The 27,975-nt window shown below is 44.7% G+C and overlaps 1 protein-coding gene across 1 annotated transcript in view; it reads left to right on the top strand.

Annotated features, from left to right (window-relative positions):
• The first annotated feature begins 238 nt into the window (after nucleotides 1-238).
• Nucleotides 239-27,975, top strand: part of DHX32 (DEAH-box helicase 32 (putative)) — a 63,421-nt gene continuing 35,684 nt past the window's right edge. The window contains exons 1-3 of the mRNA XM_027855952.1: nucleotides 239-292; nucleotides 25,118-25,222; nucleotides 25,618-26,288. Of these exons, the coding sequence (XP_027711753.1) occupies nucleotides 26,001-26,288 (288 nt within the window). The 5' untranslated portion in view covers nucleotides 239-292; nucleotides 25,118-25,222; nucleotides 25,618-26,000. The remainder of the gene's footprint in view (nucleotides 293-25,117; nucleotides 25,223-25,617; nucleotides 26,289-27,975) is intronic.

Here is a 27,975-nt window from a genome sequence, read left to right on the forward strand (position 1 = left end):
GCAGGCAGGGGGCGGGGCAGGCAGGGGGCGGGGCAGGCAGGGGGCGGAGAGACCGGCTGACTCCGCGGGGAGGGCGGGGCCAGCTTTAAGCGCGTGCGTGAGCGTGAGGGCCGGCTGACGGACGGCGAGAGCCGGGGACCAAACCGCGCCCGGCCCGCGAGTCGCGCGGCCCAAAGCGCATGCGCCGCCGCCCAGCCTGCCGTTGTGGGGCGCGCTCCTAGAACCCCGCTCGGGCCAAGAGTGAGCGAGCGCGCGCCTGAGCGCGCCCCCGGAGCCGGAGCCGGAGCCCCAGGTAACGGCACTTAGAGATCTCTTTGCGCAGAGAGGGCCAAGAGCGGGAAAACTGAGGTTGGGGGAGGGGAAAGCGTGGGTCCAGCTCACAGGTGGGGAAACTGAGGCTCAAAAAGAGAAGTCACTTGACCCCGGCCCGAGGCAGCAGGGGTGGGGAAGGGCCTCCTGAGACCCCTGGGCTCCCCTCGCTGGACCTGAGAGGCCCCCGGGGGGAGGGGAGGCCGGGGGTCACTGTGCCCACCACTGCCAGCGGGCCTCGGACCGAGCGGCTCCTGGCGAACCTCTGCCTGCCTCAGTTTCCTTCTCTGTAAGTCGGATCGGAGGCCAGGCGGGGGAGGGGCGGCTCATCTATCCCTGTCGGAATCTGGGTCCGCCCTCGGGACCCCTCTGTCCTCGTCTGGCTCTCCCCAGGACCCCCGCCCGCTTTGTACCCCTCGATGGGAGCCCAGCTTGGGGGACCCCAACCCCAGGTGTCACCGCCCCTCCCCCCACGCTGGAAGGCTGGGGCGGGGTCCTGGGGGGTTAGAGAGGAAGGATGGGTCACTTGGGGGCGCAGGGAGGGCCCCCCCCCCCCCCCGCTCAGCCCAGTCACCTGCTGCTCCTTGTGTGTCCTGTGACCAGGGGAGATCTGGGGGGCCCCCACTCGGATGGCCAGATTCCTGCCCATTTGCCCAATGTCCACTCACAGCCTGGAGAATGAAGGGAGCGGGATGGCTGCCAGGCCCCTTCCCACAGTAAGGGGGGCCCTCTTCGAAGCAGGGGGAGGGGGCTCCAAGGGTGACCAGACCTGGAAGCAGCCCCCTTAGGAGGACATGTGTGTGCAGAGGCTGACACACTCAACATTACCCCCCTGTGTCACTGGCTAAGTGTGCAATGCATTCATGACCCTTCCAAGCACCCCCACTGATCATTTGGGAGCTCAGAGCTATCAGAACAAGCTGCTGGTCTGAGAGTCCATACAGGTGATTCAGGCCCCGTATTGACCGGGGGTCACTCGCAGCCAGGTCACAGCAAGCCTCTGTGCAACAGTAAACACAAACTGGACTTTGGGCAGTTGGTACCTACTGCTCCCAGCCCTGCCCTCGGGCCACATGTGACAGGCCTTCAAACCCTTGATGACTGCTGTGGTGTCCCCTCAAGGTGTCTTATCTCTGCACTTCTCATTGGTTTCTCATCTGACCCTTCACCATCCTGGTCCCCCAGCTCCGGATGCCCCCGGCTTATCAGTGTCCTTCCTAAAACACGAGGCCTAAAACTCCGGGCTCCCTCCCCCTGCATGTTCCTGCTCCTCAATTCTGCCTAAATGGGCCTTCGCCTCCTTGGCTACAACATAGCACAGTGCTGACTCAGATCTTCTTCAGCTGAACTGATATCTGTCCACACCTCCCCCATCTTCTCCTTGTGAAATGCGGGACCCAATAGTCTAACCTGCCAAGATTATTTTGAATCCTAACTGTCATCCTGTATGTAAGTCTCAGCTTTGTAACTTAAGCAGTTCTGGTAAGCATGCAGTCGTGAAGTGAAATATTAAAAAGTCCAGATCCCTGGGGCACTCCATTGTAGACCTTTCAAGTTGACATCATATCATTTATTGCTGTTCCTTGCAAACCTACCTGATTATACTCCCTCAGGCCCCTGCCTTTCCCACTAGAATATCATAAGTCATTTTTTCATGAACTCTGTTTGCAGTATTCCCAGCCTCAGCCGGTGAGTAACCTTGTCAAACTTGGCCCACCCGACTTGTTCTTCATGAAGGCCTGGTCAACCCTTGGTGTGTGCTGCTTCCTTTTCTAAATGCTCACTCCCCATCCCTTCTGGAAGAGGCCGGTGAATTGGTGAATTTTGTCAGGAATGGAAGTGAAACACCCTGGCCTCCAGCCTGAAGGTTCCACTCTCTTCCCTTTTCTGAAAATAAGAACATTTGTCACCGTCCCTCCTGTGGTTCCTCTTCATGCTTTTTCAGAGTTCACTGATGGCATAAGTTGCACCTTTCAGGCAGGGTGCTGGGTTGGAATCAGAAAGACCTGACCAGGATGGGCTGGGACATCCCGTTGGGCAAAGGGCCTACCTTCTTTGAGCCTCAGTTTCCTCATCTGTGAAATGGGAATACCTGCATGACCCACTCCATTGAGATCACATATACAAATTGACCTGCAACCCTTTGCTAAAGAAACATTGTTACCTCCAGGTGTGGTATATCTGGGCCAGGTGATTTGGACCCAAAGGCCACAAGAAGCTCTCTTACTGCTTTCTTCTTGATTTTCACGTGTCCATTTCCTCATAGTCGTTTTTTTGTTCTGTCCCAAATTGATCTGAAATCATGATTTGTAGCCTTTACCGAAGTCACCCCTGCACCCTTGGTCATGGCGTAGAGATGACCCTGGCTTCTCAAAGGCTGTGCCCGTGATACTCATGGTGGGGTGACAGCAAACCTGGAAGGACCAAAGGATGGATGGTCTGTCCTTGCCCCAGGCCCAGGCTCCTTCAGTTCAGAGAGGAATCCTTTAGCTGAAACAGCTCTGCTAGGCTACCCCAAAGGCACGTGCAGCAGGACCTCCCTCCTTCCAGCTGCCACACATTAAGTATGCCTCCATGTTGGTCTCTGGGCGCACACAGAGTAATCACAGTCAGGAACAGCTGCTTCCCATGTAAAGGGTAACAACAGAACACAGGGGAGTTTATTGCAGAGGAGTGGGGGAAAGAGGCTGGGGGTGGCCTTTAGCGAGCCAGACTGACATGTATGATCAGTAAATATCACCCTTGGAATGAGGAATGAGCACTCAGCTGTTCTCGTCGGTGGACCGAGATATTAATGTGTATGAGACCATAGGAGTGCAAAGGGACAGAAGGCTTCTGGTGCTGACATCATCCTCTGCTGTCTCGGATCCACGTGACCCTATGTCCTTGAACTGGCAGATCCTGCCCAGCTGGCCGGACATCATGGCAGCTGGGTGTCATGTGCATTGTCTGAAGACCAGCCGAGCCCAGGCATTGGCTTGTCGCCAGGCCGGTGCTAGGAGATGATTGGGAAGGCCACAGCCGCTCTCAGACCATCTGCTGCCTCAAGGAGGAAGCCTTAGCACAAGTGATATCACAGGTCCTGGAAGGAAAGAGGAGGGGCTTGGAACTCACGAGGGATTCCCAGAGTTGCCATGAGGCAGTATTCTGTAAGCCATCAGGATGAAGGAGATCTGTACAAACTTTTTAATTTAGGAGAAATATACTGTGGGAAAAGTACATCCTAAAGAGATGGACAGAAATGGCTAGTGTCTACTTGAGGCTAAGTAAATATAATCCCATTTTTTAGAGAAAATGCTGTGTAGAGTATGTTGAGGAAGAGTCCTAAATTACAAATATATCAAACCAAGTAGAGGTTTTCACATTGTTTTTGATTTCAGTTAATGGTAAAGATCCTAGGGGGCCTCTTGAGGATTTTTTGTCCTATATTCTCTGCCTTTCTTCTCCAAAATCTTCAATGTATTGTTGGCATAATCCATAATGTGATACAAGCAAAGCCTTGGCTATCCGGTCTCAGAGTCCTTTAACAAAACCTCAAAATTTATCTGGATAATGTTAGGATTATCCTTCCACCGTGGAGATTTTGTTTGTATCTTCTGGTTAAGCTGGACAGTAACACAAAGAGAGCTGGAAATGGATTAATGCACATTAGTCACCGATGGGTTGGTCTCCTGGAAAAGGAGGTTTCTAGTGAAATGTATCCAGGACTTGTTTGTGGCTCTGTGCTAGTTTAAAAACAGGCTTATCAATGATTTGCATAAAGGCACATATCAATAAATGAAGAAACAAGCATTCATTAAGTGTCATGCGTGTGCCTGGTGGTATGCTAGGTGCTGAGATTACAAATAAAAAGAATAAAACAAACCCTTCTCTCAAGAATATATATGTGCTTATGTGCAGAATCTTAGAATCGATATAAAGAGAATAAATGCAAATAAATACAAAGTGCTTAAGTATAAGGTAGTTTAGGAAGGAAGGAAATCAAGAAAGGCTTCATGCAGAGGATGGTTTTTGAAGGGCTTATTTAAAGAAGAGGTACGTGGGTGGGTCAAGCCGATATAATAAAAGTGATAATACAGCCTAAATTAATTTACTTTAGTGCCATGCATAGGTGTAAAAAGGAATTTATAGAGCCAGAAAAATAATAACAAAATTCATCTGGAGGAGCAAAAAGTTAAGAATACCAAGGGAGTCAATGAAAAAAAAACAAAATAATAAGGAAGGGGGCCTAGCAGTAGCAGATTTCAAACTATACTACAAAGCTGTAAGTGTCGAAACAGTTCAATACTTGGTGAGAAATAGGTTGTACAATAGAATAGATCAGGTACACAATATCTAGAAGCAAACAATCACAATAACCTAGCCTTTGGTAGACCCAACAATCTGGCTGGCAGAAACTAGGTATAGACCAACATCTCACTCCTAATATCAAGATAACCTCAGAATGGGTGCATGATTTAGACATAAAAAGTGATAATCATAAAAAAAAAAATAGTGGAGGAGGGAAGAAATTACATGTCAAATCTATGGGGAAGAGTTCATGACCAAACAGGGGAGGGACAGAGAGAGAGAGAGAGAGAGGATCACAAGAGGTGAAATGGATAACTTTAGTTCCAAACAAAACCAATGCAGCCAAAATTAGAAGAAAAGCAGGAAATGGGAGGTGGGGGTGGGGAGAGGAGAACCTTTACAACAAGTTTCTCTGAGAAATGACTTGTTTCTAAGTTATATAGGGAACTGAGTCAAATTTACAAGAAAAAGAGCCATTCCCCAATTTTCATAGTCAAAGGACATGAATAGGCAGTTTTTGGAGAAAGAAATATGAGCTATCAATAGCCATATAAAAATGTTCTAAATCACTAATAATTAAAGAAATGCAAATTAAAACAACTCTGAGGTACCATTTCACACCCATCAGATTGGCTAAGATTAAAAAAAGGATACAAATGCTGGATGGGAAGTGGGAAAACAGGTACACTAATGCATTTTTGGTGGAGCTGTGAACTAATCCAACCGTTCTAGAAAACAATTTGGAACTCTGCCCCTAAAGCTATCAAACTGTACTGTTCTTTGACCCAGTGACACTACTACTAGGTCTATACCCCACAGAGATTAAAGAGAGAAGAAAAGGATCTGTATGTACAAAAATATTTATAGCAGTTCTTTGTGGTGGCAAAAAAAAATGAGGGGATCCCCATTTGGGGAATGGCTGAAGAAATCATGGTTTATGAATGTCCTGGAATGCTACTATGCTTTAAGAAATGACGAAGGGGATAATTTCAGGGAAAACTGGGAAGACTTACATGAACTGATGCAAGGCAAAGTGAACGATTTACCCGTTAATAGTTGTTACTCTTCTTCCTTGTAAGGAAGCTTACCAGTGAAAGACTTAGGAACTGATCAGCACAGTTACCAACCACACTCCAAAGGACTTAGGAGGAAACTGACGATCCAACTCTAAATAGAGAGCTGATGGACTCAGTACAAATTGAAGCATTTTCTTCTCATTCTTTATTTTTATTTGGGGTTGGGGAGAGATAAGGGTAATACTGGAATTTGTTTCGCATGAGTATGTTTGAAATGGGTTTTGTTCTGCTTGCTTCCCAATGAGTGGAATTGAGGGAAGAGAGAATTTGGAACTGAAAATAAAATTAAATGGAATTTTTAAAAACGATAAAGGAAGAGTGGCACTTTAAAAGAAGGGAGAACGCATTCCTGGCATGGGGGAAGGCCAGTGTGAGAACTTGGAAATGAGAGATGAATTGTCCAGTGTGAGGAACAGAAAGCTGATCACAGAGTACAAGTGGGAGAGGTTTGAGACACAGAAACTGAGGTGGCATCTGTGCAAGGAGACGTAAGGGGTCAAATGCGAGAGGCATGGGGGTGGAAGTGGCAAGATTCGGTTGGATATGGGGCCGAGGGAATGTGAGGAATCCAAGATAACACTAAGGTGGTGAATCTGAGAGAAGAGGAGAATGGGGATGCCTTTAAGACAAGTAGGAAGGGAGGGGAACATGCATTCATTTTTTTAATTCTATCTTTTTTTAAAATTAATTTGTTTTTTGTTTTCAACATTCACTTCCACAAGATTTTGAGTTCCAAATTTTCTCCCCATCTATCCCCTCCCGCACACCAAGACAGCTTGCATTCTGAATACCCTTTTCCCCAATCTGCCTCCCTTTCTCTTATCCCCTTCCCCTTCTATTTTCCTGTAGGTCGGGATAGATTTTTATACCTCATTGCCTGTATATCTTATTTCCCAGTTACATGTAAAAACAATTTTTAATATTCATTTTTAAAACTTTGAGTTCCAAATTTTCTCCTCTTCTCCTTCTACCCACCCTCATCGAGAGCGCAAGCAATTCAATATAGGTTTTACATGTAATACGCTTCCATAATGGCCACGTTGTGAAAGACTCTATTTCCCCCCATCCTTTCCCACCTCCCTCCCAGCCCCATTTATTCTGTTCTGTCCTTTGACCCTGTCCCTCCTCAAAAGTGGTTACTTTTGGGGCAGCCAGGTGGTGCAGTGGCTAGAGCACTGGCCCTGGATTCAGGAGGACCTGAGTTCAAATCTGGCTTCAAAAAAAAGTGTTTGCTTTGATTACCCCCTCCCCGAATCTGCCCTCCCTTCTGTCATTCCCCTCCCCTCTCTTAACCCCTTCCCCCCTGTTTTCCTGTAGGGTAAGATAGATTTCCATACCTAATTGAGTATGTAGGAAGATGTATTTATTAAGCGCCAACTATGTGCTAGGCACTTACAAATATTACCTCATTTAATCTTCACAACAATCCTGGAAAGGAGGTGCTATTATTATCCCCATTTTTCAATTGAGGAAACTGAGACAAAAAGAGATTAAGTGACTTTTCCAAGTCACACAACTAGTAAGTGTCTGAGTCTGAATTTGAACTCAAGTTTTTCTGACTCAAGCACTCCAGGGGAGACAGAGAGTTTATCACATACCTACTATGTTCCAGGCACTGTGCTAAAGTGCTTTACAAAGGTTTAATTATCACAACAATCTTGTGAGGTAGGTGCTATTATTCTCCCTATTTTACAGATGAGAAAACTGAGTTAGATGAGGATTAAGTGACTTGCCCAGAGTTACATAGCTAAGAAGTATCTTAAGGCCAAATTTGAACTCAGGTCCCCCTGATCCCAAGCCCAGCATGCTATCCACTGCGCCACCTAGTGTTCTCTACATCCTTTGGAAGAATGTAGACTTGGGATTAAAGAGGGTGAACTCTCTTTTGGACATGCTGAGAGATGTCTTTGAGACATCTGCCCTCTAAAATGTCCCACAAGCAATTGGTGATGTAGTGCAGAGATTGTGTGTGTGTGTGTGACAGAGAGAGAAATGAGAGGTCTCCATAGCCATGGTAGTTTGACACTTGGGAGCTAGAGGGAGAAGAGGAGAGAAGGTGACCTTAGGGAAAACCCAAAGTTAGGGGATGTGTTTTGATGATGAGCCAGAGGACATTGAAAAGTTGTGGTCAGACAGGTAGGAAACCTAGGAGAAAGGAGAGTCACAAAGACCCAGAGAGGAAAGACTGTCCAGAAGGAGAGGGTGGGCTTCTGATCTCTTTCACTACCGGTGTACCACTAGGCAGTGGGACCAGTTGGTGGCTCCCTATTTCCTCCAGTCTTGAATGTGGCCTTCAGGGCCTCAGCCTCCCATCCCCACTCCACCATGCCTTCCCAGCCTCATTGCACACACCTCTACCTGGCAGGTTGGCCAACTGAGTGTTTCTCATCTCTTGCCTTGTCCTGTCCTCTCTAGACCAGGAATGGGACTGTGACACAGCCACTGATTTGTTCACAGGCTCATGCGACAACAGCACAGTTAGTGGTTGCTTTAGGCTTTGCAGGCCAAGAGGCAAAATTCAGATAACTCAGCATCATTCTGAGCTCTGTGCCCAGGGCCTGGCTGCACTAGGACATTGTTTTTAGTACCAGTGCATACCTATCATGTCAAAATGAGAAGGGAAGAAGAAAAAATATTTGATGAGGATTTTTTTGAGCTCAAGGCTGAGATTGAAATTTTTCTGAACAAGAAAGACCACTCTCAACAAGTGTTTGTATAACAAACCCTGACTGGCTTTGGAAATGAGCTTTTGCTGCAGACTTGAGAATGTTTGTGGATGAATTCAACCTAAAATTACAGTGCAGACCCCTGCTGTGCAAAACATGGAATGTGATCAAGTTCATTTGACAACAGCTGACATTTGAATACCAAGTCCCCTCAGGCTGCTTTGGACACCTCGTGGGCTTTCAGAGGTTAAGGCAAGGAGTTAGATGTCCATTCCCATACCACTTTGAAGCACATAGATTTTTCCAGGCTCAAATGACAGTTCCAGGAGCATTTTTTGGACCTCAATGCAAGTGCAAAAGAAATGTCCACATTTCAAAATCCATACTTCAGCTGGAAGTAATGAATGGGCAATGGATGACATACTTAAAAAAGTCAAATAGCAAAAGAAAAATCTAGTAGAATCCTATTATATCAGCACTTTCCAAATGATGAATATGCTCAATTAAGATCAAATGTTAGTGGCCTGAGAGCAGTATTTGGTGCTGTGTGAAAAGACATTTTCAAATATGAAATACATAAAATCTCATTACAGATCAGCATTAACAGAAGATTTGCAGTCTGCTTTGATACAGAGAATGCTAACTTTGAACCTCAATAAAATAAAATAGTATCGCTTCCCCCAGAAAGAATTCCATTCTTCTCATTAATGGTCTCCTGCTCCCCGTTTGAATGTAAGCTTGTTTTGTTTTTGGTTCCCCACCAAGGCAGGACTTAATAAATGCTTGTGAATTAACTACTTGATATGTCCACAAGTTGAGGTTAACATGCTGTGGTGAGACTGGGATGAAACTGTGTCAAGTGAATCAATTCTCTTTGTCTTCTTGCCTTAATGTGAGTTTTGGAGAATCATTTGTTTTCTCATGTGGTAGAGAACAGTGGGAGGATACAGAGGAACTGCGCAGTGTAGCTGAGAAAAAAGAAAGAGGGAAGGGTTAGGTTTTTGGTCCTGCCCTCTGAAACCATGCGAAAAAGTAGGGGGGCCAGTTACATCCAGACCTAGACTGGGGCTGTTCTCCAAGAGTCATTCTGGCGAATGCAAGCTGGCCATCTTGTGATCCAGTCTGAAGTCACAGCAACCCCTGAAACAAAAAGAAATTTAAAAAAACCTCTAACTCTGGCCTGTGGCAGGGGCATAGAGTGCCAAGAATCACCATTTTCAGACCATCTATAACATGAATTTAGCCCTTGGTGCTCCAAGAGCCTTGTGAAGAGACTCTACCATAAGAAGAGCTGAACTGTTTCCATCTTGCTCTAAATGAGAGCAGAAGACAGAAGTCAACTGCAGCTAAATGAGGGGATGTTTTCCAGGCCCTTTTTGGAAGGCCTCATAAAGGAGTTGGCAGTGCTTCATCAGGCAGCTAGGTGGTGCCATAGTGCATAGAGCACCAAGCCAGGAATCAGGAAGACTTATTTTCCTGAGTTCAAATTCGACCTCAGGCTGTGACCCTTAATCATATTTTCCTCAGTTTTCATCTCTCAGATGAGCTGGAGAAGGAAATGGCAAACCGCTTCAATGTCTTTGCCAAGAAAACCCCAAATGGGTCATGAAGAGTTGGGCACAACTGAACAACAACAACAGAGCATTATTGGGCATTCAAAGTCAACCAAAAAAAGCGTTTCAAGGAACGTGTGGGGAGTCTCTTGTACAATACATGATGAAGATACACATCAAAGCCATCATGAAGATAATTACAGCTTATGCTCCCACATCTGTTACAGAGAATATTAAGCAGAGACAGTCTGTGAAGGACTTTTATTAAGTCCTTTCCCAATAAAATCAGCATACGTGGCATAATGCACAGAGAGCTGGTCTTGCAGTTAGGAAGACTTGCGTGCAAGTGCCCTCTTAGATACATACATACTGACTGTTTGACCGTGGATAGGTCTTTTAGCCTCCCGGTGGCCCAGACAAATTCTCTGAAAACAATATGTTGCAAAGAAACTGTGGACCTACACTAGCATAGGGAATTTCCCCCCTAGGACTTGACTGCATCACAGGTGCACCCCCCACCCTGCCACCCTCAGTGATTTCATTGCGTAAGTGGTCATAGGGGAGGGTGATGAAAAATGTATTAGAAACTTCAGTTTCGGAGAGTTGATAGAGAAAGAGAGAAAGAAAGGAAAGAAAGAAAGAAAAGAAAAGAAAGAAAGAAAGAAAGAAAGAAAGAAAGAAAGAAAGAAAGAAAGAAAGAAAGAAAGAAAGAAAGAGAAAGAAAGAAGGAAAGAAGGAAAGAAGGAAAGAAGGAAAGAAGGAAAGAAAGGAAAGAGAGAAAGAGAGAAAGAGAGAAAGAGAGAAAGAGAGAAAGAGAGAAAGAGAGAAAGAAAAAGAAAGATTGGGTCTGGGCTTATCAAAGAGAAAGATACAGAGGAATAGGAACAGATCACTTCAGTTATAGAAAACTAGTGCTGATGAGGTGCCTTCTCTTTTTCTATCTCCTTCATAAAGAGGGGGATGTAAGGAAAAAGAATGAGCATTTCTAAAGGATGTCAATATGCAATGAACAATCATAACAGTGACTGTGGATGGGGTGAACTAACCCATAAAATGGAAGAGAATAGGAGCATGGACTACAAAGCAGAATTGAGCAATATGCTATTTGTAGGAAACACACTTGAAACATAATTATTCATTAATTCTTTAAAATGAGGGGTTTAAGCAGAATTTATTATGTGTTTCAGACAAATTCAAAAGAGCATTAGTGATCATGATCTCAGACAAAGCAATAATAAAAATAGACATAGTTAAAAGGGGTAAGCATGAAAACTACATTATGCCTAAAGGCTGCATCAAAAATAAAATAATATTAATACTTAACAGAGGACATCAATACTTAGTGTATATTTAGAGGCAGCCAACCAGTACAGTGGATAGAATGATGGTCTTGGAGTCAAGGAAAAGCTGAATTCAAATCCAACTTGAGACAGCTACACAGCTTCATGAACCTGAGCAAGTCACTTAATCTCTTTTTTCCTCACTTTCTAGTTCCCAGGGTTGTGATGAGGATCAGATATGATAACATATATAAAGTGCCTTGCAAATCAAAATGCTATATAAATGATAGCTAATTATTATATTGCATCCAAATGACATAATTAGATTACAGTGAGAAATAGAAAGCATAAATAGTTGGAGATTACAATTTGCTTCTTTCAGACCTAGATAAAGATAAACAAGAAAAGTTAGAGACAAATAAAACTTTAGAAAAGTTAAATATAATAGATATCTAGTGATTACTGAATGGTAATAGAAGGTATTATATACATACTCATGTATATTTCTTAGCTATTTGTGGCACCTTTACAAAAATTGGCTACATGTGTGAGCATTTGCTCATAAGCAGATGCAGAAAAGCAGAAATAGTAAATACAACCTTTACTGACCACAATGTAGTAAAAGTTATCATCAGTGAAGGGCCTTTGAAGAAGGATTCAAACATAAATAAAGACTGATTTAATGGAAAAGAATCAGTGAGTCAAAGAACAATTGATAGAAATTGATAGACACATAGAAACAATTGATAATTTCATTAAAGGAAAATAAGACAACATACCAAAACTTTTAGAATACAGCCAAAGTAGTTCTAAGGGGAATATTTCTGTCTCCTAAACACTTTGAGTAGCAAAAAAAAAAAAAAAAAAAGATTAAATCAGTAATTCAGGCGTGCGACTAAAAACACTAGAAAAGCAATAATTTTTTAAAGCCTTTTGTTGTCAGCCGTGCCCAACTCTTCGTGACCCCATGGGCCGTATAGTCCTTGAAGTTTTCTTGGTCAATATATTGGAGTGGTTTGCCATTTTCTTCTCCAATAGATTAAGTCAAATAGATGTTAAATGACTTTCCCAGGGTCACATAGCTCACAAGTGTCTGAGGCTGGATTTGAATTCAGGTCTTCCTGCCTCTAGGCCCTAACCAAACAGAAATAATATATAGAATAGAATAAATAGAAATAATAAAAACAGAAATTCTGAAAATCAGAGATAGAATAAACCATTGAATTGATAAATAAACTAATAAAGTAAACTATTACATAATATAATTTTAAAGAAGAGGGAAACCAGCTTGCCAATATCAAAAAATAAAAATGGAGAATTCATAACACATGAAAAAGGAAATGAAGAATTTCAGTAGAAACTATTTTCCCCGGTTAAAGATCAGGAAAACAAGAAATAGGGAATTTAAATAACCTAGTCAGAAAAAGGAATTGAACAAGCTACAAAGTAACTCTCCAAGGAAAAACAAACTCCAGGATCAGATGGGTTTACAAGTGAATTCTATCAAACATTCAAAGAACAATTCTGATATCACATAACATTTTTTAAACAGGAAAAGAGGCTTGATCCCCACAACAACTACAGATTCTAAAGAAATGCTCCAGAGAACAAACCGCACTTGTGATGGGGAACCCAGAGCCCATTTTGTCACTTTGTTGTCGTCCTCATCAACTCATCCTCCTCAAGAGCCCAGCGCATTTCTTTACAAAATTGCAAACATTCGGGGATCTTGCAATATTGACAGACATTAACAACAAAGAGCAAACCAGATTTGGCCAACAAGAAATAGAGGATATTGAAGTGGAAGAAGAAGAAGCTGGTAAAAACACAAACAGCACAACATATCAGATGCCTGGTCCGACTGAAAGAATACAAGACTCTATGCAAACATCAATAGGACACCTTCAAAACTTTCCAAAAATAATTTGGCAATATGTGAATGACCTCAAAAACTTTCAAGTTAATTGTGCACGGGTAGAGTAGCAAAGCTCATGCTCTTGAAAGAAATCTTTTTGTGCTATTCTTGACCAGCCACTTTATGATAAGAAATGTGAAATAATGAATGCAATTCATGAACCTACAGAAAAAGAATGTGAATGGAAACCGGATGATGAAATTTCAGAGGACATTGATGAGAAGGCTAAGCTTCGAAGAGGAGGGGGAAAAATAAAGAAAAGAATTGCCCTAAAGAATTCCTGAATTCTGGCTGATTATTTTTGAAAGTGTTAACTTGCTCAGTGATATGGTTCAGGAACTTGATGAGCCTATTCTGAAACACTGGGAAGTTATTAAAATGAAGTTCTCAGGTGGTGGCCAACCTATGAGTTTCACATTAGAATTTCACTTTCAGCCCAACAGATGCGCCATCTGGCTGTTCCACAAACCAAACACTCCATCTTGGCTCTAGGCATTCTCTGTGGCTGTCCTCCATGATACATCTATGCATCTTGGCTTCCCTGGCTTCCTTTAAGTCCTAGCTAAGTCCTTCTAGAGGAAGGCTTCCCCAACCTCTCTTAATTCTAGTGCCTTCCCTCTGTTAATTATGTCCTGTTTATACTATCTATAGCGTACTTTGTATGTGTTTGTTTGCATGTTGTCATCCCCATTAGATTGTAAGCTTATTAGGGGCAGAGATTGTCTTTTGTTTCTTTTTGTATCCCCAGTGCTTAGGACAGTACCTGGCACATAGTAGAAACTTAGTAAATATTGATTGATTGATTGATTGATTGTTGACAAAGACATATTGGATGAAGTTAGAGACAGATGATTCAGATCCCTTATTCTTTGTTGGAGCAGAAATTATGAGTTGCATAGGGTGTCAGGTGGATTGGAGGAAATGTCATTTTGAAAACAATCGAGAAAAACCAACACAAGGAATGTGGGACAGTGAATTGGCAAAAGCAATTTCCAAAGATTCTTTCCTCAATTTCTTTTCTCCTGAAATTTCTGAAAGTTCAGGCTTGAATGATGATGCAACATCCTTGCTGTAGACTCCAAAAGTGACTTTTTACTTAAGCAGATGCATAGTCCCAAGATTATTATTACATTTCATAGAAGCTAATGAAGATGAAGATGATGATGATGATGAAGCTGATGTTAAAGAAAGGAAGAAAAAATTGATGAAGAAAATGGTCCAGAAGGTGATCAGAAGAAAGGTCAAAGCCCAGCAGAGTGTGAGCAGCCCTGAAGTGTCGTATGTGTGGCCTTGAGGATCACCTGCCCTGTAACAGCCTAAGCACAATTCTTACTCACAGCCCTCGGTTCTTGTATGTTCTGGGTAGGATGAAGCAGACAATTTTTGTTTAAAAAGGGAAAAATGAAAACCTGAACACTGAAGAACTAGTTCAAAATATAGGTTTGCAATTTTACCCTCTATTTCAATGGTATAATTTTCTGCCAGATGAATAAGTCCCCTAAAGCATGTTCGTTACTACATAGTTTTTTCTCGTGCAGTCTTTTGTCATGTAATTATTAGACTGCGGCTGTAAAAATGATTCATTGTTCATTGAGACCCACATTTGTTTAGGGAGAAAATATCCTTCTGAAGAACTAACCAAAGTATTTTTTTTCTGCCCAGTAGTTGTGTGGGTTTAAGTAACCTTGTACCAGCTGGCCTTCATTCTTTCGTTACTTTGTTATAACAAAAATCAGCACCAGTGATTTGATCAGGGGTAGGAAACTCCAGAGTTTTAAAGGTGTGAGGCCTATAGTAATACAGCTAGTGTGTGTCAGAGGTAGGATCTGAACCCAGCTCTTTCTGACTCGAAAGCACAGAGTTTCTGCCCACCAAGCCATGTTGCCTCTCCAGTTACAGTTATGCCAAAAATAAGCAAATTCTCTCTTTTTTATTGGGAATTTCCATTTTTATATGTCCAGGACCCACAAAAGTGTCATGGTTTTATTTGAGAGACATTAAACTATTCATAGTATAGATTGGAACTTTCATAAGCCCTCAGAAGTTAACACAGACATCTACCTAAACTATGTAAACAAACAAAATTAGTGTTTATGTGTACTTTGTAAATAAAACTTTAACCAGACTTTCAAACAGAACATTATGCAGTGAAAAAAACAAAGCTAATTTAGAGAAATGGTGAGCAGCTTATTTAAAGTTTGCAGCCCTTAACAAAACTCTTGAATTGCAAAGGATCTGTTTTGCCCCGGGGGGGGGGGGGTGTTATTATACTTGAACAATTGATTCTCATTGGAAAATCTCTTTATACAGAACACCAAAATTTTTAAAAATCAGCAATAATATACTTGTCTGTGAATTGGTGAAGTTTTTTTTAATGGGTTTTGATATTGCATTATTAATTATCCATTGTGTACTAGATGCCAACATTGGATAAGAATTAATAATGAATACTTTTGTAATTTGGTTGCTTTAGTAATCCAGTTAGGTTTCCTGAAAGCAAATTCATTTAAAGCAGACCTTTTTGGAGGTGTTGCTTAGTGTCTGTTGTATAGGATCAAAAGATTCAAAAGCATGAGGACAGCTAGGTGGCGCAGTGGTTAGAGCACCGGCCCTGAAGTCAGGAGGACCCGAGTTCAAATCCGGCCTCAGACACTTAACACTTACTAGCTGTGTGACCTTGGGCAAGTCACTTAACCCCAATTGCCTAAAAAGGAAAAAAAAAGATTCAGAAGCAAAACAGAAAAGGCTTTTATTGGCTAAGGTTTTCATTAATGAAAGCAAATGGAATTGAAGAAACAGCCCTTTCTAAATCCTGGAATCCAGGAATTCCTGTCTCAGGGGTGACGAACCTGCTGCTTCAAAGCCACATGTGGCCTTCTAGGTCCTTGGATGCAGCCTTTTGACTGAGTCTAAGTTTTACAGACCAAATCCTTTTATTAAGGGGATTTGTTCTGTGAAGTTTGATTCCATCAAAGGGCCACGCTTGAGGACCTAGAGAGGCACATGTGGCCTCGAGGCTGCAGGGTTCCTCACCCCTGCTGATTGTCCCACTTAGTCATTTGTGCAGATAAAGATAACACTTCAATATTAAAATGGATCCATGATCTCATTGTTGTGGGCGTCCTTTCCAGCCCTGCAGTTTGCAGAGCTAGTCAGGCTTTATCGTCCTGTGCAAACCTTATCTGTGTCTTCCCATCAATCCTCCAGTGCATGAGATTCACCCAGTGCATCATAAGCCATTCTCAGGATCTTTGGCTCCCAGGGTAGCCGTGAAGCTATGTTTTTGCTGTGTGGCCAGCTCAGCTCTTTTCCTAGTCATACGTTTTCTGATCCAACAAATGATTGTTGATAATATCCTGCAGCCCCCTTACATTAGCTGTTCACTTTATTGGTGCCCTCTGGGTGAGCCCAATTTTATTCCCTCAGAGACTGGTGTTTTAGGCTCGTAGTATCACCAGAAGAAGATAGATTTTTAAAGAAGGAAGTATCAGGGAGCAGCTTAGAATCATTGAAAGCTTTGGGCAACTTTCCGAATGCAGTCCAACTCACTCCCTTCCTATTTCATTCTGGACCCGACTCATCTTCAGTCCCTGTCTCCATTATATGTACTGATAGACTTAGTGAGCAGCCAATCCAGTTGCACATCATATTCCAGACGATAGCCTTTATCCATTGGATCTTTCCCATGTCAATTGTTAGGCCAGTTTCTTGTTAATTGTCCTGAGTCTCATTGAGGTGGTCCTGTGGTATTCTGGGGCTTGGTACAATAAATACTTTATCTGAAAACAGGAATATCTGGAAGACCTCACCATCTGTTGGACTCTATTGCATATCAGCTCTTCATGGGACATCATCCATGGCAGTGGTGAGCTCTTGGTGAGCACACACCTCCATTTTGTGCCTTGCTCAATACAGTCAAAAGGCTGTTGAACAAAGTTATCTCTCTGGTTCTTTCTGCCAAGGACTCTTCTATGACTTTAATATATGCATGAGGAAACATTTTGTTGGAAAAGAAACTGTGACTGAATTTTGCTCTGTGAAGCCAAAAAATTTAAATGTAGATGTGTATGTGTGTATGCAAGCAAGAAATAGTGGGATCACTCAGCCTTTCAGTCAGTTGTATGACTGGAGATGTAGGTTGTAATTGGGAAAGTCTTCCTATGCCTTTCTTATTTTTTCATCAAGGCTCCCTGTGAAGTTTTTGTACACCATTCTCATCAGTATTTTATAAGGATTAGTATATAGCTCAATGAGTCAGTAACTGCTGACATTTCTTGATGTGTTATCAATCAACAGTCTGTTCGGTGTGGTGAAATGTCTAGCAAGAGTGCCAGGAAGACCTAGCTTCATGTCCCATCTCTGAACAGAATGGGCCAATCGCTTCACCTCTCTGGGCTCTAGCCCACTCTCTCAGGCAGTTTGTTGCAGAGACCTGCATTGGTGGAGGGGGCTCCCTCACATAGGAGTGCTCTCTGCCAGTAAACTCACAGGCTGGTGCCATACCCCTACCCTAATACCATCTGTGATTCTCCCCCCTCACCCCCTGCCTTGGTACCTTTCCTTTATCCTCTTTCATGCATCTTATAACTTGATCCTTCATTGCTTTCAAAATTGCTTTGGCTCTAGGCCAGATTTTGTGTTTCAGTATTTAGTCTGGTCCAACTGTTGTTGTTTTTTTTTTGTTTTGTTTTTTGGCTAGGCAATGGGGTTAAGTGACTTGCCCAGGGTCACACAGCTAGTAAGTGTTCTGTGTCTGAGGCCAGATTTGAACTCAGGTCCTCCTGAATCCAGGGCCAGTGCTCTATCCACTGTGCCACCTAGCTGCCCCTTGGTCCAACTGTTCTTAAGTCCCCCTTAACCTTAGGGCATTAGAGTCCAGCTATGTTGGTTCTGCTGTCAGAGAATCAATGTAGAGTACCTTAGAAATAGTCAGATATGCCCCATTTTCCCTCTTGCTGCTGTTGTTCTTTTTCATCTGTAACTGCTCTTGCAAGCATCTATTAGGCACCAACTACGTGTCAGGCATCGCCCCATCTCACTGCTGATTTGCCCCATCCAGAATAACTCCACTGGAGTCCAAGAAGTGTTTACTCTGGGCATTGAATCCTGCAAGGTGGGACAGAGTGACCCAGGCCTTGCCCTGAAGGGGCTTAGAGCTTATCCGAGGGCTTCAACATGTAATGGGAGGAGATCCAAGATAATCTGAGAAAGGGAGAGAGAACACTAAGAGCTTGTGGGGGAGGGAGGAGGCATTTGGGAAAATGCTTCTCCTAGAATGAGAAACCTAAGCTGTGCTGAGCCTGAAAGGAAGCTCAAGATTCTAAGACGAGAGAGTTCCAGGCCTTGGGAGGAAAGTTGGGCAAAGGCACCGAGGTGTGAAAAGACACACCAAATTCAGCAAACAGCAAGAAACAATGGCCATTCAGCCTGGAAAGGAAGCCAGGGCCCAGATTCATGAGGCTATCTCGAGATGCCGAGCTGAAGTTTGTATTCATTCTAAAGCAGGAATTCTTAACCTGTAGTCTATGAAGTTTTGTTTGTTTTTTTTTTTATATATTTTGATAACTATTTCAATAAAATTGGTTTCCTTAGCACAGTTCCTGGCAGTGGCAATTGTGTAAGACAGATACATTTATCTATGTACCTTTGTAATCCTGTGTATTTTATTTCATTCATTTAAAAGCCTGTTTCTGAGAAGAGGTCCATAGACTTCTCCGGACTTCGAGGGAGGGCAGTGGTACAAAAAGACTTAAGAAAGAAACGGTGTCCTAGAGGTCGGAGGAAGCAGGTGAAGCTTGTGCAGCAGAGTGATGCGATCTTAAAGCCTTGGGCTTTAGGAATGTGAATTTGGCAGCTTCATTTGAGCTTGCAGTCACCATGAGAACCTCCAGATCTTTCTCAGACAGTAGTATGTAGATAGCCTGCTTCCTCTGCTCATCCTCGGGAAGTCTCTTTGTTGAATACACTTGTAAAACCGTACATTTTCCCCAGTTAAATTAGCCCTCGTTAGATTTGGGTCCCTGCCTACCAAAATCTTTGAGGATCCTAATTCTAGCATGTTAACCACCCCCCTGACGTTGTCTCATCTGCTAACATGTTAGGCACACAAGGGCCTCCGGTAATGGGTCAGTTTGTTGGCTGTTAGACGAGAATTTCATATTTTGACTTCTTAACGGTTCAATTAGTGTTTAGAGGTGGCATAACACTGTGTACTCTGAGCACCATCTACCTTTTTTTTTTCCATCATTTGGTCTCTGTCATTGCCAAAGCCAGATGGAGCCACCTAGGACTGAGACCTTTTTGTGTTTTTCTTTGTGTCATGAGTTCTGTGGCCAAAGAATAAGAAGGGCACACATCTCTGTAAGTGACCAAGCACCTTGAAGTCACGGCATCTCATTTGATACTTCTAACACTCCCAGGAGGCAGACAGTGGTGATGATGATGATACGTTCTAGCCTGGTCATACTGCTCTCCAGTGATATCTTTTGTACTGCTTCTCCAGCACAATTCTTTAGACTCATATGAACTATGCAGGCTGAACTTCCATTAGCTACTGACTGCCCATATGACTGGGCGTTATAACGCCCAGATGTTTTAAAGATGAGTTACAATCTAGGTTCGCCTTCCTTACCCTGTACTTTGCTAAAATCTAGGTAACCTTGTATCTACCGTCCAATGAAGCTCTCCAAAAGGAGGAGTTGTGGTTGGTCTGACTTGACCTGTTCTTTGTGATCTCTCTCCCAAACTCCTTGTCTGTTTGCTCTTTCGGTTCAAGTCTGTAGCATTCTCCAGCCACAAAATGCCTTGTTTCCCCATCTACTGATCTTCATTCCTGTGCAGTCCACCATGGGTCCCCTTCTGTTCCTAGATTTCCTTACATGAATATGTGAATATTTTTTTGATCCAGCTAGATCTTTATTATTTCAGAAATAAGCACACCATATCTCTCCAATGGATAGACTAGCTATTTTTGGACAGCTGGTGGTAAACATGTCTTGCCAGAAACAGTAATTATATCATTGCTATAATTTTACAGACTCAATTTCATTCATTAAAAAAGCTTCCAAAAATAATTTATTCTGTCATAAATTTACTTTACTTTACAATACCTGCTTACTATACGATTCTAACCAACCCAACTCTTTCCTGTCAGATTTCACTTAAATAATGCCCATGCAGAGCAATGCTATCCGTGAGCTTCATCCCACCAAACCTCAGTGATAACTTGGATGTCAAAGTTTGCTTCCATGTAATAGGACCTTTGTGCCTTTGTATATAAATACCTAAGAACTTGAGTTTGGGCTACTGTCTCCTTTTTTGGATTTCTTTTATCTTCAGTGAATTTTGGGGTGTCTCTACTGATACATTGGCAGTTTTCTTCTTCCTTTCCCCCCCACCCCCTTGTCCTCCCTGTAAAAAGCCAAATTCCTTTCTAGTCTAGACTTGCTTTTTATGCCCTTTGAAAACTTTCCTGTTTTTGTGCTGGGGTTGGGTGTGTGTGTGTGTGTGTGTGTGTGTGTAATTTTATGTTTAGAATTATTAGTAGGAGGCAAACAGCTTCCCTAGTTGAACATAATTACGATGTGGGGGGGGGGATTAAAGTTGGAACTTAATCAGAAAAGGCCTCCTGGAGGAGGAGGCAGTGATGCTTGTGTGGACCTTTGAAAGAAGCTTGGGATTCTCAGAGGTGGAGGTGAGAAGGAAGAGCAGTGGGATGGAATGGATGGATACAGGCCAGACTTGAGGTTGGGAAGACCTGGGTTCAAATCCCACCTCAGACAAGCTTGTAGGCAAGACAAGTCAATTTCTCTTGACCTCAGTCCTTCAGCTCTGAAATGTGGGGATTGGCCAAGATGGCCTGTAAGGTCACGTGCAGCTCTGAGTGGGTGGGAGGCAAAATGGCGTTTATCAGGAGCAGAAATTAGGCTGGTCTGGTTAGCACAGAGAGGGGAGTGAAGTATAATAAGTTGGAAAGGTAGGCTTTAGCACCAACTAGAAGAGTTGGTATTTTTCTTGGATGCAGCAGGGCATCCTGGAGTTTGTTTGTGTTTAATAGGAGTGGTGTGGTCACACTTGTGCTTTGGAGAGAATCATGTTGGCATCAGTCTGCATTATGGATTGGAGAGGAGTGACTGAGTGATTGTCAAAAGACCAGTTGGGAGACTATTGCAGTAGGAAAACTGAGAAGGGTAGAGGAACTGAGCAAGGGTAGAAGCTCTGAGGGTGGAGAGAAAGGGAGGGGAGGGGAGACACGTTAAGGAGTTGCCCAGGTTTGGTGCAAATTGGCTAAGGAGGAATGAAGAGTCAAGGATGACTGCATGGTTGTAAAACTAGGAGACTGGAAGGATGATGGCGCCCTGGACAGAAATTGGAATGTTGGGAAGAGAGGAGGGTTTGGAGGGAAAGATGATGATTTCTTTATGGAACGTGTTTCCGGCGGAAGCAGCTGCTAGCCAGTTGGTGCTGCAGGATGGGAGCTCCTTCATCTTCCTCTTCTAGAAGGCCTTCCCCCGCTGCTGCAGATGCTAGCTAGCACCTGATACTCTACTGTCGCCTACTAGATACCGTCTGTATCTTATGTGGACCCATTTGTACAGATGTTGTTGCCTTCATTAGACTGAAAAGTCCTCGAAGGCAAGGACTGTTCTTGCCTTTCTTTATATCCTAGCACTTAGTGCAATGCCTAAGACACAGTAAATGCTAATTCATGCTTGTTGATAGGTCAATTGGAGCTCAGGAGAGAGACTCAGGCTGGAAATGTAGATCTAGTTTGATGCAGGGCCTCAATAACTGGGCCTATGGGAGTTATGATATGGCTAAGTGGGCATAGAGAGAGGATAGGATGCAGGGACTTAGCCCTGGACTCTGTGTACCCACAGGGAGGAGCAGGATAAGGCAAAGAACAAATAGAGAGCCTGCTGCAGGAGAAGGAGTGGTCACCAATGTTGGGTGGATGCTGCCGGAAAGGTCAAGAAGGATAAGGGTAAAGAAAAGGAGTGGGGTGGGGGTGGAGTCATTTGTAACTTCCAAGAGCAGTTTCCATTGAGTTGTGAGGCACTGGGATGGCCCCCCAAGATGGCCCCCTTCAGACACAGAGGTTCTGTGACTTCACACAACTCCTCAAAACTAAACCCGTACTGATAGCTGACCAGTATAGAGCTCAGCACTTCTCCGGAGGATCAGGAGAATGGGGATTCACAGTCAGGCAGGCAGGCCTCCCGAGTGGCCAGACTGGTCACTAGATAAACCCTACACTGACGGCCAGGCGCTTCCCTCATGTACTAGGGACTGAAAACTTGGTGGGAGCGTTACAGAGCCTCGGGCCCAGAATGAGGAGCTAGGGATTTGCTAGTCATGAATGAAAGCTCCAGGGATGAGATCTCCCAGGAATTTCTTGACCACTGCAGACAGAAAAGGAAGTGGGGGAGCTGTCTCAGAAAGAAAAGGAAACAGAGGGTGACTGGTCTTGGAGACCAGGGAGTCCTGAGAGATCCTGAACTTCAGTAAGACAGAGAAACCGGCCAGATGATAGGCCAGGGAAGCAATGATGTAAAGAAAATCTTTGGGAGAGGAACCTGTTTCCGGAGGATGTGATGGACGGAATTTTCTGCTAAATATCTAATCACTAGAAGAGATGACAATGAACAATGAGTGTTACTTGAGGGGATCTGCAGTCACCTGTATGTGGCTGCTCCCTCCTGCTTGTCCTAGAAGATCCCCCCAACACAGAGGAGGTTTCTGGACCTTGGTGCTGTTCATTCCTCTGGCAGACATCTACTTTAAATGCTAAGGACCATAGGTGTGGTTATTCTGCCACTCCTTTTGACTCCTTTCAAAGTGGATTCAGACCTGATAACTGAAGCAGTTTGGTAAGCCACACTCTGAGGGTCCTCTGCACCAGGCAATTCTACACAAAATGCCATCACTCTGGGGATCCCACCAATATATGGATCAGGAAGCTGGACAGTGTAGAGTCCTGGGGATCTCTGGGGAAAGGTCAGGGTTGTTTTCATTGTGGAAATACTGCATTGTTATGGTAATGTGTTTGTATTTGGAAATAATAACAAGGGAAGGGAAGGGCAGCCTCTCACATTTAGGAGACACTTTCCTAATAACACCTCGGTGAGATAGACAGTGCAAGGACTGTTATTCCCATTTTACAGATGAGAAAACTGAACCTTAAGTGGGTTATGGCACTTCCACATGTTCACAAAGCTCTGTGTGGGGGCACCAAGCCTCACTTGCACAGCTTTTAGGCCATGGGCCTTCCTACTCCACCCTCCAGCCCGATTTTTGATAACCCTAGGAAACAAATGCAAAAGTGAGACCCGTCTTTACCTTCACTTTCTATCTACTGAAGGGGATGAGATGTCCTCACAGACAAATGTAGGTCTTCAAAATAAATACACAGTGATGGGGAGTGGGAGGGGGAGGGAGAAAGGTCTCCCTGGAGTGAGCCTTACAGGGATTCAGAGAAAGGGAGGGGATGTGGGAAGATGTGGTTGTGGTTACATGTGGTTGTGGTTTGTCCTTCCTTCTTGAAGAAGATATGACAATTGGATTTGAGTGAGGGAGGGCTGTGCAAAGTCTCCAGAGCCATCTGGGTCCAGTGGCCAGATATAGATCAGGACAACTGGAGATGGCTGTGGATACAGTGGGAGACCTTGGCCTTTTTAAGCTAAGGTCTTTCAGAGTTCTCACTTTGACTGAGGCAACACCCATTCAATGAATAGGTCTGTTTAAGGAGTGAGTCAAGGGATGGCCCCTTTGATAATAATAATAAAAAAAAATCAAACTGAGAGGGGCAGACCCTCTGGGTTTTTGGCCAAAAGAAAAACACCCTGAGCCAGGAGGGCCCTCAAAATAACCACTAAGTGGTGCTTAGGCCCCTGCCTAAGCCTATTGTTGGCCAATCAATGAGTCTGAGTGAATTGGGCTTCAGGCATGATCTTTAAGACAGAAGTCTAGCCAGTCAACCCCAAGATAATTAGGTAGGTTTCAGCCATCAAAATTTACCTTCCTTTGGGCAGAACACCCTCAGGTAAGGTCATGGTACCTCCTGTGGGGAAAGGAGAGGAGGGAAGGGGAGGATGAGGTGAGCTGCCCAGCTGGTACCTAGGCACCACTTGATAGTTATTTTGTGGGCCTTCCTGGGCCCTCCTGGTTCAGAGTGAATGTGGAAAGTTGGAGGAAGGTAGCACTTCTAAAACTAAAAAAACACTATTTCCCAGACTCCCTGGATTCCAGTGATGCTGATGGTCGAGACCCCATGACCCACAGTATCAGAAGCACTGAAGGGATTGAGAGTGGGAAAAGTTGAAGAGATCCTGGATAGGGAGCCAACGGGAAGCCAGTTTGGCTGAGGATAGTGTTTAGGAGGAAGAGCTCGAGTCATCAGCCAGGAACAGATAGGCTGGAACCAGAGGGTGGCCACCTGTGCCTAAGGAGGGTTTGGCAATCAGGGAAAGGCAGGGGATGATCAGGGGCCAAACTCCTGAGGGGACTGATTGGGAGTCATGGGACGGGGGAGGGGCAGGCCCCGGGCATCCTGAGGCTCCAAAGCACTGGGGAAAAGGACGGAAGCTGGGGTGGAATAGGGGCAGGGGCAGGAGGCAGGAGAGGGGAGGAGGCACAGAGACAGCTCCCAAGGGGTTTGGGGAGCAGGCATTGACTTATGTGAAGGCAGGAGCCCCTTTCCACTCTCAAGGCCCAGGTCTCTTATGCTTGGCATAGGGCTAAACTCTGTAAGTTTCACCCAGTTTGAGATGTTTAGAGACTTGTTGGGAAGACAAGTGTGGGAAAGAAAGAGGGCCACACCTCCAAGGTCTCCTCCCCAGGCCTCCTGGCCCCTCCTTTTGACCAGGGCTGGGATCCATGATAAGGGGCCTGGCATTGTGTGTGGGCAGCAGCAGCCAAAGGTCAGCTAGAGACATCTCCAGGCCGCAGCCCACATGGCCAGCACCCTCCAGACTTCCTTGGGAAGTGGTTTTTGGCCCGGGCCTACATTTGCTGCCTTTGGAAATTTCAGGCCCTGGGTGTGAGAGTCCAGAAGGTTCTGACCGAGGCTGGCCTGATTGGATCTTCGTTTGGGGCGAGCTCGAGCAGAAGACCCTCCACCCCCACCGCACAAGGGGTAAGTGACCTGGTGGAATCGGCCCTTTCTTTGAGATGTGTTTGCCATTAATTGCAGTCAGATACATTGGGGGGATTTCTGGTTTAAGTACAGAAAGTTTTAGGAAGAGCCCGCCCTAGCCCTGGGAGCCCTTCAGTTCCTGAATGAGGGGAAGGAGAGGAAGGAGGTGGGGGCTGCCCCTTCCCCTCCCACAGTTCCTAGAATGGACCAAAGAGTGATTTGCATCCTCTCATTAATGAAGGAGACTCCCAGCAGATGTGGGAGAGCACATGTGAGCAGAACCCCTAGGCTGCCCCTCCCCGCGGGGCCCCAGCAGCCTCCTTTGTCCTGGGATTAGGGCCCATGTGACCATCCTCTCATTCACAACTCTGGCCCCCTGTGGCTTTCTTTTACAGTCAGTCCCCAGGCTGAGGGTGTGCTAGAGGTCAGACAGAGAGCGAGGGCCAGATTGGAGCCCACTGAACCAAAGGGGACAGCCGTCCAGGAGTGCAGCCCTCTGGCCAGGCCCTGCCAGCCGCCCGCACGAGTGACTCTTTATGCTGAGCTGTTTCTGTTAACGTCCTTGTCACTTTGGGCTCAGTTGATGAAAAGACACCCCGAGCGAGCCCCAGAGCTCTGAAGTGACCGCCGTATGCCCCCAGAGGCGCCCCAGCAGCCCAGCAGGAGGGGTGGCCATGAGCCAGGAGCTGGGGCCCAGGGGCTCTCCACTCGGCTGCCCAGGGAAGCATTGATGGCAGATGCCGAGCTGAGCTCACCAGACTAGACTTCATTCCTGAGGATGATACATGTGGAAGATATGGAATGTTGCCCTGGGGCACCCTGCGAAAAACGCTATTTCCCAGACTCCCTGGATTCCAGTGATGCTGATGATGAAGGAATACTGGCCTGTGAAGATTTAGAACTCAATCCTTTCGATGGTTTGCCATATTCTTCTCGTTATTATAAACTTTTGAAAGAAAGAGAAGATCTTCCAGTGTGGAAAGAAAAATATCCCTTCATGGAAAGTCTTCTCCAGAGCCAGATTGTGATTGTGGCCGGAGAAGCGAAATGTGGCAAGAGCTCTCAGGTGGGTACTTCCTGTGGGTGGGGGCCTGGCCTGGCCTCTCTAGTGCCACAGTTTGTTAACATACCAAATGGTTTTTCATTTCGGCTGAATACCAGTCTAATAATATTTATAAACTTCTCAGAAATGTTTGGCTGATCACTCAGTACAGGCCTTTAGAATGGCGCTGTAGCTCTAGCTACCAGAAATCTATCTAAATGGTTCCCGTGTACATTTTAGCATTTTAAAAATCTGATAGATGTGTTCCCCCTCAGGCTAGATGGGGAGCACTAACTGTTTCGCTCCTGTTCTCTACTGGCAGATCTTTGAGATAAGTGTTTGCCCTGTAAAAACTCAGAAGCCCCAGGAAAGTCAAACTGGGCAAACAACTGCCCACTGCTAGTGAGAGTTTGGTCACCAAATGGAGCCACATGTCCGCCCAGGCGTCATCCATGGAGCAGCTGCACAGTGTCATGAATGGGCCCTGGGGACTTTCTGGGTCAGGGAGAGCCAGATTTTAGACTAAAAACATGAACCAGGCAATGCCATGTTCTTCTAAACATCATTAGGCCCAGACCTGTGGGATTTTAGTTTGGGGAAGAACTTTGAAAGTCACCTGGTCTAGTCTCTCAGTTTGCGGAAGAGGGAAACAGTCGTGGAGAGGTTGATGACTTAGCCCCAGTAAGCCGGGCACTGGGAAAGCTGGGGTTAAAACAACCTGGAGCCTCCCTGTTGTTTCCATCTGCCTTTTAGGGGGAGAGGCCTGAATTCTACCCCAGGTTTCTCACTTGATTTGCACTCATTCACATTCCAGGGAACTCAGATGTTTCTGGTGAATCTTTTTGGCCCATTCAGTCCAAAGGAAATGGTGAGCAGAACTGACTGGGAGTACTTTCTGTGGCCCTTGGAACAAGATGCTTCCATGTGCTTTTTTCTGAGTTTTTGAACGTCCTTGTGCTCTATGCCCAGAGACCAGCAGAGTGTAAATGCCTGCTGTATCGGTATTTGCAGCATTCTTTTCAAGTCAATGCTTGGTGAGGTTTTAAAATTCTGTTCATCTCTTTTGTGTTGGGAGGGAGAATTCAGGGCAGTGAATGGCCCTAGCATCACAGAGGCAAAGTGGTAAGAAAAGAAATCCTTCTTAACCTGATGTGAATGTGTTATGGATTGGGCTGGTGTTCTTTGAAGAAACCCATTGCCCAGATGTGTTTACCTTTGCTAGACCTAGAATTAGGGTTGGTTTCCCCCCCTAAAAAACAGCTCAGTTGTTTTGTGAGGGGAAAAAAGTTAAACTTTAATTTTTGTTTTGTCAAAAGTTTAAAATTTTTAAAAGTTAAAAGATGTCTTCCTAGCCTTATTTCATTCTTCCCACATTTAACTGAGAGTTCTTAGGTCACTAGAGAGTTAGTGGGTAGGTGAAGGTTCTTTGAACCTTCTTGGGAGTCTCTGGCCTTTGCTTGTCTGTCCCTGGCTGGGTCTCCTTTTCTCTCTCTGGCTGTCTCTGCCTGGGTCTCTCCAGCTGTCTCTGTCTGGGTCTCTCTCTTTGGCTGTCTCTGTCTGAATCTCTCTTTCCTGCTGTCTCTGGCTGGTTCTCTCTCTTTGGCTGTCTCTGTCTGAATCTCTCTCTCTGGCTGTCTCTGGCTGGGTCTCTCTCTCTCTGGCTGTCTCTGTCTGGGTCTCTCTCTGGCTATCTCTGGGTCTCTCTCTTTGG

Source organism: Vombatus ursinus, unplaced genomic scaffold, assembly GCF_900497805.2.
Source record: "Vombatus ursinus unplaced genomic scaffold, bare-nosed wombat genome assembly UNPS02011353.1, whole genome shotgun sequence".
Taxonomy (NCBI): Eukaryota; Metazoa; Chordata; class Mammalia; order Diprotodontia; family Vombatidae; genus Vombatus; species Vombatus ursinus.